Source organism: Phyllostomus hastatus, unplaced genomic scaffold (genome assembly GCF_019186645.2).
Source record: "Phyllostomus hastatus isolate PE091 unplaced genomic scaffold, TTU_PhHast_1.1 phas_scaffold_78, whole genome shotgun sequence".
NCBI lineage: Eukaryota > Metazoa > Chordata > Mammalia > Chiroptera > Phyllostomidae > Phyllostomus > Phyllostomus hastatus.
In genome coordinates, this window is record NW_025334041.1 from 92,107,440 (window position 1) to 92,120,174 (window position 12,735).

Here is a 12,735-nt window from a genome sequence, read left to right on the forward strand (position 1 = left end):
CTATATTCAATTTTAATCTAAATGGACTGCTGCTTTGAAAGAAAATACCCCTAAAGTTCATCTTACTTTACTCTCTAGATTTAAGATTAAAAACGAAATTATTTACAGCTTAGCCAAGTCCATAGCAATTACTCTGATGAGGTATTCAATGCTTTCAAACCTAAATATGCCTAAAATTAAAGACTTTCACTAAATAAAAAATTATTTATTAAACCAAGTGCTAGTAAGTAACATAAGAATCAGTGAAGTCTTACTATGAATTGTAGTATTGTCATATATACTCATTCTATCACCATTATGGTAATTATAGAATTTCCAGGTATTTCTGGGAGGAAATACAACCCCATGTGCATGTCTTGGTAAAATTGTGAAGTAGGCAAAACATGCCTCTTTCTCCTAATTATAGTGCTCTGATTTATCAAAACCTGCTCTCTGATCCTTCTTTCCTAGGAAGGTGTCAGTTGACCCCAAGGAGATTAGCACTTTGTCCCTCCCCGGGGTGTTAGTTTTCACACCTGGACCAAAGCAACTATCTTCCTATCTAGGACAGGACTTTGGGACTGCATAAGAACTTTCACTATTTCTTTAAAATTGTGATAGAGATATTAATATCTCTATAGACATTACAATAAGACTTTTTATTTGTAGTATTTGTATTTTAAAAAATCACTTCTAATATTGATTTCAGTTCCCAGTGTAGACAGGTTAGTTTTCTCCTTTCAACTAAAGAGAGTAAATGTTGAGCATACAGTTGATTTAACTGGAAATACTAGTTCAAACTGTGTTACTTTGATGAGTCACTGTTTTAATTACCCATTTATGGTGAGAGGTTGATTCATTATGGATTTCTTCAGTTTTGACAGCTTTTTTGTTGCTCAGAGTCATTGTCAGCTTTGCCTTAAGTGAAAGTTTATACACAGGTTTGTTTTTGTACCAGCTGTCATATTTTAATTTCATTTTCCTGCAACAAGCTCACATTTCATCCAAGTTTGCAAAACCTGACTGACTGCAAACATGAGTATTCTGTTGTAATTGAAGGAGTTTCACTTGTTTTAGTGCTGCTATGTTTGAATTCCACAGCACAGCTTGAGGCAAGCCTTGGAACCTTCTATGCTCCAACAAGACCACTCCTGGATACAACTGTATTGGAATATAGAGACCAAATCAGCAAATATGCAAGGAGATTCTTCCACCACTTGCTCAGGTGAATGATATCTTTGGGTTAATTAGTATTAAACTAATTGCCTATTTAAGGAGCCATCTTCTTTAATTAGAATATTCCATAATATGGCTGTTTTTGAATAGTCCATACCCTAAGAGAAAACCAAATCTCTTTATATCCTTTATTTAATTTATTCTTGTTTTCCTTTTAACTAATATATTTAAATATTGTTTAGGGCTTTTGCATCATGAGCACACTTTAATATAACTTCCCCTTTAATATGAAAGCAAAAAATACTAGCTGTGTAAAATCAACTTAAAAATATTAATTGTGCTCTTAGCACCACAGAAATGTTTAAGTTTCATTGAAGCTAAAAACATGAATGTGTTATAAAAAGCTCTGAGACAGTCATTGGTTAGCTTTACTTTAAAAATTATATAAAAGATTTGTCCATTGTCCTCTCATATAATGTGGCAAGTTTCTAGTTCTACTGTGCCTCATTTTCTCTGCTTTATAATACATTCCTTTAACCTTAGGTGTTATATGAAAAATTAGATAATGTCAATAAATTACTGTGAGGAAAATAGTGTAAAAGTTGAAGGACAAGTACATATAGCATATCTTATTTATATAAAGTTCAAAAAATGGATAGGTGGAAGATGGATTGATAGAGATAGATAATAACAGGTAGACAGATATAGTTAGTTTAGAAATACATATAAATGTGTCAATACTATAAATGAAAACAAGGAAATGATTAGCACAAAATCTAAGATAGTGTGGAATGGGTTAATGAAATTGAGAAATAGATTTCTAGGAGCCTTCAAGGTATTAGTAATGTTCCATTTCTTCAAATGAATGGGTTATATATCTGGGTCCATTAAAAATTAGTATTGTTTTAGCTGAATGTGTACATTTTATATACTTTTATATGTGATATATTTTATAATAGAGAGTAATAAAATTTTCAACTCCATGTATCAAAAGGAAGTAATTGAGTTGAGTTTAGAATTTTAATTTTACTTACAATATTATTTGTTAAAATTCTATTTAACTCTTTAAAGCAATTCCATGTATAGTCTCTTCTTTTTTTTCTTAGAACTATCCTGTTAAGGGGGTATTATCATTTGACAAATAAATAAACTACATGTAAAGTGGCACTTTGATCTCTACCCAACAGTGAAGCCTTTGGAAAAGTCATTTTAGAAGCTGAGAAATGTTAATATATTGTATGAGTTATGATCTGTAATTGAATTTTGTTTTTTTAGCTGAATGACTTTAGCATATTTCAAGAAACTTTCACCCTGAATGAGGCAGTCTTCTATCTATGAACTTATGCCAAAAATACTGTGGCTGTTATTAAATTTATTTGAACTGAGGGCTTTGTTCTTTGCACTCACTATTATTTTGTTTTCCCTGTTCCTAGGGAAAATTAATGAATTCACTTCTTGCCTAAAGAACACAAAAAATTAACATGAAGGGAGCAGGCATTTTGGAGGCATACTCTTGGTGGCCTCATTGTGTTTAGCCCCTGTGACTTTATGCAGTGATTTCTTTGTGCATAAGCATTATAGTTCCTAATGTGGTAATGTACATTATTCTAGGGCTGCTGGCCCTAGCATGCTCAGATCCTGCTAATATTCACATATGCTACTATTGTGCAATTGTTTTGTTCATTGATTTTTCTCAAATGCAGCATTCTGATTATTTTTTGGATGCGCTTTGATTAGGTGACTATTGTTGCTGTTATTAGACTCCAGCTTTTCTGTGTGGTTACATCTGGAATGGAATGTTTTTCCCTTGGGATATATACTGGGTTTTTCATGTTTCCTTTTATGCATGATTTGCTACTTATTTCAGTTATAATGAGTGTTTATTAGTTCTTTTAACAGTAGGCTATATGTGGCATTATGAAAAAACAGAAGTAAGTTCAGAGGAAATTAAATGAGATAGCTTAAGTTGGAACCATTCTTTTGTTTAATCTGCTGCCAGGAAGTTCTCCTGCTTAAGGGAAGAGAAACAGGCCAGATACTTTTTTGTATTTGTGAAGTGCTAGAATTGCATTACTCCCTGTACTTTGGCTAACCAGTATTTTAATACTCTAAAAAAATTATTACATAATGGACTAAGTCCTACATAGTAAACAACATCATAGGGAGTTTTAAATTGAAGATGAAAGAAAGGAGTGCCGTGTGGGGATGTACCTAGGATCACTCACTGGTGAAGCCAATGACTCAGACTGCCTAAGTCCAGATTGGACTCTTTTTGTTTTTTTTTTAAGATTTTATTTATTCATTTTTAGAGAGAAGCGAAGGCAGGGAAAAAGAGAGAAACATCAATGTGTGGTTGCCTCTCATGTGTTCCCCTACTGGGGACCTGGCCTGCAACCTAGGCATGTGCCCTGACTGGGAATTGAACCAGTGACCCTTTGGTTCACAGGCCCATGCTCAATCCACTGAGTTACACCAGCAAGGGCTAGATTGGACTCTTTTGATTAATAAGAATAAATATAAGATTGATTTTAATTTCATACATCAATAGGACGAATAGTAATAGTGTGAATTTGTGATGATAGACAATTATGCTGTGTGAGTTACTAAAATAATTTTTTGCATACAATTTTGTTTTTATCTTGACAGTTAGAGGGAGTCCATGGACATCTTTTTGGTTTTTGACCCTTTTTGTTTTTAGCAAGTATAAAAAAATTATCCTGACAGCCTTCCTCCAAATCCGAATGAAACTAAACTTTGTAACTTACTTCTGCCTTTTCCTGACACCTTTTTGTATGCATTTAAAGTGATCAGTTTTCATAAAGAAATGCTCCCTATAAGTGTACATCATTGCTGCTAACATTAAAGATAGAAAGTGGTAGAAGTACAGGCTTCATGTGGTAGCTAAATGAAGTGTTTATTATAATAACATTTTAAAGATACCAATCATAAAACCATTAGATTGGAAGACTCTTATCTATGGGAGGTGTCTAGAAAAACAATAGTGTTTTCCTTTTCTCTCAGGGTCACAACTCTTCGATACCAGAAGTTTTTTTCTGCACTGACCAATTCTCTGACAGCAGCTGGGAGTTCTACAATTCAATGCAATCAATCCAATTCTGACACTAACCAGAATTAGTATAGATTCCACATGGTAAGGGCTGAGTCCCACAAGACTTCCCCTACTTTAAATGCCATTTTCAAGTAATAGGTCCCCAGGTTACTCAAAACTTCTCTCCCAGGTGGCTACAAATTGGAGGTTCCTCCTACCCCCTCTTCGGGTTCAATAAATTGCTAGAGCTACTCACAGAATCCAGGAAACAGTTTACTTACTATTGCCAATATTTCACAGGATACAAATGAATAGCTAGATGAAGAGATGCATAGGGTAACTTATGTTCAAAAGGCCAGGGAGCCCCCATGCTCTCTCTAGACCTACCACTTTCCCAGCACCTCCATGTGTTCACCAGCCTAGAAGCTCTCTGAACTCCCTCCTTCTGGAGATTTATGGAGGCTTCATTACATGATTGATTAAATCACTGGCTATTGGTGATTCATTCAGCCTCCAGTCTCCCCCTGCCCTGCACCCCCCACAGCCTTTCGTGGTGTTCTCAGGGTGGAGCTGAAAGTTCCAACCCTCTAATCATGTGGTTGGTTCTCCAGAAAACCAGCCCCATCTTTAGCAGCTTTCAGAAAGTCGCCTCACTGATATAAACTCAGATATGGTTGAAAGGAGCTTGTTATGAACAACAAAAGACTTTACTTTCACCTTTTTGGTTCCTGTGTGTATTATGTGCTTTTGAGTCAGTTCCCACTCCTGGCAAGCCTATGAATGAGTGATACTCCCAACGTCCTCCCTTTAACAGCCCTGCCCAGCTCTTGTGCATTCATTCCTATGGCTTTCTTTATGGTGTCAGTCTCTTTCCTATTTGGTCTTCCTCTTCTCCTACTGCCTTCTATTTTTCCCAGCATTATTGTCTTTTCTAAAACACCCTCCCTTCTCATGATGTGCCTTCAGAAGGACAATTTCAGTTTTGTCATTTTTGTCTCCAGCAATGTTTTGGGCTTAATTTACTCTGGGACCTACTTATTCATCTTTCTGGCAGTCCAGAGTATCCGTAGAGCTCTCTTCCTGCCCCATATTTCAGATGATTCCTTTTTTTTTCCTATTAGCCTTCTTCACTGTCCAACTTTTGCATTTGTACATAGTAAAATACAAGGGTGTGGATGATCTTAGCCTTGGTCTCTAATGATGCAGCTTTCCTCTTGGTGATCTTTACTAATTCCTCCATTGCTGCCTTCCTGAATCTCAGTCCTCTTTTGATATTTTGGCTGCAACCTATATTTATTTATTTATTTATTTTGCACATGGAACAGCAACTTTATTTTTTTTTATTGTTCAAGTACAGTTGTCTCCATTTTCCTCCCACCCTCAAACCTACCCCCTTTGTCTTTATACATGTGTCCTTTATACATGTTCCTTGATAGCCCTTCCCCTATTTTTTCCCATTATCCCTTCCCCCCTTCCCTCTGGTTACTGTCAGTTTGTTCTTTATTTCAATGTCTCTGGTTATATTTTGCTGGCTTGTTTCTTTTGTTGATTAGGTTCCACTTATAAGTGAGATCATATGGTATTTGTCTTTCACTGCCTGGCTTATTTCATTTAGCATAATGCTCTCCAGTTCCATCCATGCTGCTGGGAAGCGTATGAGCTCCTTTCTTTCTGCTATGTAGAATTCCACTGTGTAAATGTACCAGTTTTTTGGTCCACTCATTTACTGATGGGCATTTAGATTGTTTCCAGCACTTGGCTATTGTAAATTGTGCTGCAATGAACATAGGAGTGCATAGGTTCTTTTGAATTAGTGTTTTAGGATTCTTAGGGTGTAATCCCAACAGGGGAATTGCCAGGTCAAAAGGCAGTTCCATTTTTAGTTTTTTGAGGAAATTCCCTACTGTGTTCCACAGTGGCTATACCAGTCTACATTCCCACCAACGGTGTATAAGGATTCCCTTTTTTCTACAACTTTGCCAGCACTTGTTTGTTGATTTGTTTGTGACTGGTGTGAAGTAGTATCTCATTGTGGTTTTAATTTGCAGCTCTAATGGCTAGTGATGCTGAGCATTCTTTCATATATCTCTGGGCCTTTTTGTATATCCTCCTGGGAGAAGTGTCTGTTTAGGTCCTTTGGCCATTTTTTTAACTGGGTTTTTTGTCTTCCTGGGGTGTAGTTGTGTGGGTTCTCTATATATTTTGGAGATCAAACCCTTGTCCGAGGTATCATTTGCAAATATATTTTCCCATACAGTTGATTCCATTCTGATTTTGCTGATGTTTTCTTTAGCTGTGCAGAAAGAAGCTTTTTATTTTGATAAAGTCCCATTTGTTTGTTCTTTCCTTTATGTCCTTTCCAGTCTACATTTAAATTGATTACTGGACCAAGGTAAGCAAAATCTTGAATAATTTCAGTGCCTTCATTGTCTTCGTTAAAAGTTGTGTTAACTCTTCCACAGTCATGAGTTTTGTCTTGATATTCAATTGCAGTCCTGCTTTGGCACTTTCTTCTGTTTCCTCAGAAGTCATTTCAAATCATTGCTACTTCTTGCAGGTAAGGTGATATCATTTGCATATCTTAGGTTATTGATATTTTTTTCACCAATTTTCTCCCCTCTCTCTGAGTCTAGTCCAGTTTTTTGAACAATATGTTCTGTGTACACATTAAACAAACAGGGAGATAAAATACATCCTTGTTTGACACCTTTGCCTATCGGAAACCATTTAGTCTGTCCATATTCTGTCCTGGCAGTGGCTTCCTGTCCACAGTACAGGTTATATACATCAGGACAGTCAAATGCTAAGGAACACCCCCGTTTTTGTTTTTATTTTTTTCAGAGCAAGCACTGGCTTTGCATGATGTAACAGTCAGAAGCTTTACTGTAGTCTATAAAGCACAGACTAACCTTCTTCTGCTACTTTTTGGAGCTGTCCAGTATCCAGCAAATGCTCACAATTAGGTCTGAGTGCCTCTTCTTTTTCTGAGTCCAGCTTGAACACCCCTTTCTTTCTTCATACAGGGTTGCCTTTGTTGCATCACCCTGAGCATTGTTTTTCTTGTGGGAAATTAGAGTGGTGGTTCTATAGTCTGTACTTGTTAGCATCTCCTTCTTGAAAACTGGGATGTAAATGGAACATTTCCAAACTGTAGGCCCCTGTCTTGTTTTCCATATTTGCTGACATATTTTGGTAGCATTTTGACAAATTCAGTGTCTGTGGCTTGAAATAATTCTATCTATATCCCATCTACCCCTGGTGATTTGCTTATTCCTAATACTTTCGGGGCATCTTTCACTTTGCTCTTTATAATTACAGGTTCTTTCTCATTGGAATCATCTGTAAGGGTACCTGTCATCCCTTTGTCTCTTTAGTATGGATTTTTAGTGTACTGTTTCCACCCTTCCTTTATTTTTTCCTGGTCAGATAATGTGCTTCCTTGGTGGTCATTCAGCATGCCTAATCTAGGTTTGAGTTTCCCTATTATTTCTTGAGTTTTCTGGTAGAGATCTCTTGGTTTTTCTGTTTTATTCTCTTTGGTCTCCTTACATTGACTGTTGTAATAGTTCTCTTTATCTCTACATGATGGTCATTGAAAAACTGCACTTGGGGTTCTTTTTGTCACCCTTTGCCTCTCACCTGTCTGGCAATTTTTAGTGTTTCTTCTGTCAGACATCTTGATTTTTCTTGCCTTTTCACATTCTTTCCTAATATATTTCTAGTGTCCTTCCACTGTTTTTGTGGTCCTTGATCACTTAATTTTAGCAGTGCAAATCTGTTTTTTATGTAAACTTTAAATCCATCAGGAATGTTATTTACATTATATTTTGGCACCATGATTCTTTTATTACTTTTCTTTAGCTTTGCTCCTATGTTTGATATTAACAGTTTGTGGGTAGCACCACAATCTGCTCTTGGTCTTGTTTTGGCAGAAAGAATACAGCTTTTCCATCTCCTACTTCCAATAATATAGTCTATTTAATTTTTATATTGGCCATCTGGTGATGTCCTTTGGCTTTACCATCTAGGAAATTCCAAGGACATCTGTACCAGGAATAAGACAAATACCAAAGTTATATTTCTTACTGTAAATCACAATATCATAGAAGGCCAATATAACTTAGCCTAAATTAAGTTCACAAGGTGTTTGTTCACCTCTCAGTCTGCATGAAATTGAATGGTACTCCAGAACTACTGAATAGGACAATACTAACGAGAGCTTTTATTATGAATAAGTAGAAACTATAATAGGAATAACTACATACTGAAAAAACATTTCAAATGAACGTACCACATATGAAGCCTATTTTACTAACATGGAAATATATAATAAAGGATTACTGATTAATTCATTTTACTTTTTTCCTCTCTTAAATATAAGACTTGTTTTCTGACCCATACGGTATTATGTGATTGTGGCACAGAGTCACCTTTTTTATTTTTACTTATTTATTCATTTTAACACAAGATCAAAACATTTTAATATCATTGACAGGTGAGACAAATATATTAATATTTGCTAATGAAATAATTTTTAAATTGACTTTATAGGGGCAACATTTGTTTACAGAACCATGCAAGTTTCAAGTGTACAAATTCACGAAACATCATCTGCACAGTGTCTTCTGCCCACCATCCAAAGCAGTCTGTTTACGTTCCTTTAATGCCCACTTTGTTTACCTCCACCTACCCCCACCCCTTTTTCCTCTGTCTCCACACTGCTCTCTGTCTATGTGAGATACATGTAGTCTGTCCAGAAAAAGTCCAGCCATTGTTAATATAATGAGAATGGTACGTGCAGCATAGACATAACCTGGTAGCCAAGGAGAGTGGACTGGAACGCACATGCATGAAAATGATGACTTCACTGTACTAGTCAGTGGGGGTGATAGATGCTGTTGAGTGAGCATGTGTACTCTGTGGCCATGGCAATCAAAATGACTGCGTAGAGCAATGAATCTGCATCACATATTGTGTTAAACTTGAAATTCCTCTGCGGAAACTATTCAGATAATTCAGAAGGCCTCACCTCTGGGCAACTAGTGACTGGCAGCTTCATCATGACAACGTACCCACTCATGCATCACATCTCATGCAGAGTTTTTTGGTGAAACATAAAATCACCCAGGTGACCAACACCCCCTACAGCCCAGATTTGTCACTCTGTGACTTCTGGCTTTTCCCAAAACTAAAATCGCTTTTGAAACAGAATAGATTTGAGAACATCAGTGAGATTCAAGAAAATATGATGAGGCAGCTGATGGCGATTGGGAGAACTGTGGAAGGCGATTGGGAGAACTGTGGAAGTTCCAAAGTATCTACTTTGAAGGGGTTTGAGGCGTCATTGTCATATATACAATGTTTCTCGTATCTTGTATCTTCTTCAAAAATGTCTGTATTCTATTTTTTATATTACATGGCTAGATACCTTTGGACAGACCATACATACACAAAATGATTTTTAATTCCTTCACCTTTTTCACCCAACCTTCCAGTCCCTCTGCCCTTGACATCTGTCAGTTTGTTCTGTGTTTCTATGCCTTTCTTTTTTGTCAGTTTATTTTGTTCATTAGAATCCATATATAAGTGAGATGTATGGTATCTGTCTTTCTCTCACTGGCTCTTTTCACATAGCATAATAATAACAAGACCCATCCATGCTGTCACAAAAGGTAAGGTTTCCTTTTTTATTTTTTGCACCCAAGTAGTAGTCCATTGTGTAAATGTACCATAGCTTTTTCATCTGCTCACTTGGTCACTTGTGCTGTTTCCAGGTCTTGGCTATTGTAAATAATGCTGCAGTGAACATAAGGGTGCATATATTGAATTAGTGTTTTGGGTTTCTTCTTTTTTTAAGTTTTTTTTTAATTGTTATTCTATTACAGTTATCCCAATTTTTCCCCTTTGTGCTCCTTCGCCCATTCCACCCTGCCTCTCCCACAGTTAGTTCCCACACTGTTGTCCATATCCATGGGTCATTCATAGATATTCTTTAACTAGTCCCTTCCCCTTCTTAGCACCATTATCATTCTCCCCCCCTTCCCCGGTCACTTTCAGTCTGTTCCATGTTTCCATGCCTGTGATTCTATTTTGTTCATTAGATTCCTCTTATAGGTGACATCATATGGTATTTGTCTTTCACTGATTGTCTTATTTCAGTTAGCATAATATTCCCTAGTTCCATCCATGCTGTCACAAAAGGTAGGAGTTCCTTTTTTCTTTATGCTGTGTAGTATTCCATTGTGTAAATGTACCAGTTTTTTGATCCACTTATCTATTGATGGGGACTTAGGCTGTTTCCAGCACTTGACTATTGTAAATAGCACTGCTATGAACATAGGGATACATAAGTTCTTTGGAATTAGTGATTCAGGATTGTTATGGTATATTCCCAGCAGCAGAGTTGCCGGATGAAAAGGCAGTTCCATCTTTATTTTTTTAAGGAAATTCCAAACTGTTTTCCATGGTTGCTGCACCAATCTGCATTCTCACAAACAGTGTACTAGGGTTCCTTTTTCTTTGCATCTTCAGCAGCATTTGTTGTTTGTAGATTTATTAATGATGGCCATTCTGACAGGTGTGAGGTGATATCTCATTGTGGTTTTAATTTACATCTCTCTGATGGCTAGTGATGCTGAGCATTTTTTCATATGTCTATGAGCCATCTGTATGCTCTCCTTGGAGAAGTGTCTATTCAGATCCTTTACCCACTTTTTAATTGGATTGTTTGTCTTCCTGGCATTGAGTCGTATGAGTTTTTTATATATTTTGGGGATGTTTTGGCTTCTTTGGGTATATTCCCAGAAGTGGGATTTCTGGGTCAAAAGGCAATTCCATTTAATTTTTTGAGGAAACTCCATACTGTTTTCAATAGTGGCTGCACCAGTCTGCATTCTCTCCAACAATGCATTAGGGTTTCATTTCTCCACAGCCTCACCAACACTTGTTTGTTGATTTATTGATGATAGTTATTATGATGGCATAAAGTGATGCCTTCTTGTGTTTTTAATTTGCATATCTCCAATGATTAATGATATTGAGCATTTTTTCATACATCTACTGGCCATCTGTATACTCTTTAAAGTTTGTCTATTCAGATCCTTGACCTATTTTTTATTTGGTTGTTTGTTTTCTTGGTGTTGAGTTGAATATGTTTTTATATATATTTGGGAAATTAACCCATCATTATTAGATATAATCATTGACAAATATGTTCTTACATTCAATGAGTCCTCTTTTTTTTTGTTTGTGGTTTCTTTCTATGCAAAAGCTTTTTAGTTTGATGTAGTCCTCATTCATTTATTTTTTCCTCTGTTTCCTGCCTGAGAAGATATATTGGCAACAATATTGCTTTGAGAAATATCTGAGATTTTATTTCCTTTGTTTTCTTCTAGGATTTTCATGCTTTCATGACTTACATTTAAATATATAATCCATTTTGAGTTTAGTTTTGTGTAAGTTGATGGTCTGGTTTCATTTTTTGTCATGGTCCTTTCCAATTTTCCCAACACCATTTATTGAAGAGACTGTCTTTATCCCATTGTATGTTTTTGCTTTCCTTGTCCAATATTAACTGACCATAAAGGCATGAGTTTATTTCTGTGCACAGAAGGCTCTCTATTCTGTTCCGCTGACCTACACGCCTATTCTTCTGCCACTGCCATGCTCTTTAGGTTACTGTGGCCTTGTGATATAATTTGATATCAGGTATTGTGATCCTTCCAACTTTGTTTTTCTTTCTCAAGACTGCTGAGACTATGTAGGATCTTTTCTGGAATATATGCCGGCCAAATATAAATTTTTTGGAATATTTTTCTAGAGCTACAAGGCATACCATTGGTATTTTAAAAGAAATTGTGTTAAATCTGTAGATTACTTTGATTAGTGTTGGCAATTTAATAAAATAATGTTAATTTTTCATATTCATGGACACAGTATATGCTTCCATTTATTTGTATCTTTCTCAGTTTCTTTCTTCATGGTGTTACAATTTTCTGAGTACAGATCTTTTACCTCCTTGGTTAAATTCATTCCTAGATTTTTTGTTGTTGTTGTTGTTGTTGCAATAGTACATAAGATTATTTTCTTAATTTCTCATTCTGATAACTTATTGATGTATAAAAATGCCACCAATTTCCAAATATTAATTTTGTATCCTGCTACTTTGTTGTATTTATTCAATCCAGTAGTGTTTTGATGGAGTCTTTTATGTTTTCTATATATAATATTATATCATCTGTGATTCATGACAGTTTTACTTCCTCCTTTCCCATTGGTAAGCCTTTTATTTCTTCTTGTTTAATTGATGTGGCTAGGACTTCCAGTACTATGTTACATAAGAGTGGTGAAAGTGGACTTCCCTGTCTTGCTCCCATTAAGGGAAACACTTTTATTTTTTGGCCATTGAGTATAACCTTGGCTGTGGGTCATATCTGGTCTTTATTATGTTAAGGTATGATCCCTCTATTTCCGCTTTGCTGAGAGTTTTTATCATAAATGGATGTTGGATTTTATCAAATACTTTTCTGCAT

General features: G+C 36.0%; 1 protein-coding gene across 1 annotated transcript in view; it reads left to right on the top strand.

Moving 5' to 3' along the window:
• The window catches only part of LOC123811567 (WD repeat containing planar cell polarity effector), a 382,261-nt gene that overhangs the window by 161,754 nt on the left and 207,772 nt on the right, over positions 1–12,735 (top strand). Inside the window, exon 12 of the mRNA XM_045827820.1 lies at positions 1,081–1,204. Coding sequence (XP_045683776.1) covers positions 1,081–1,204 — 124 coding nt within the window. The remainder of the gene's footprint in view (positions 1–1,080; positions 1,205–12,735) is intronic.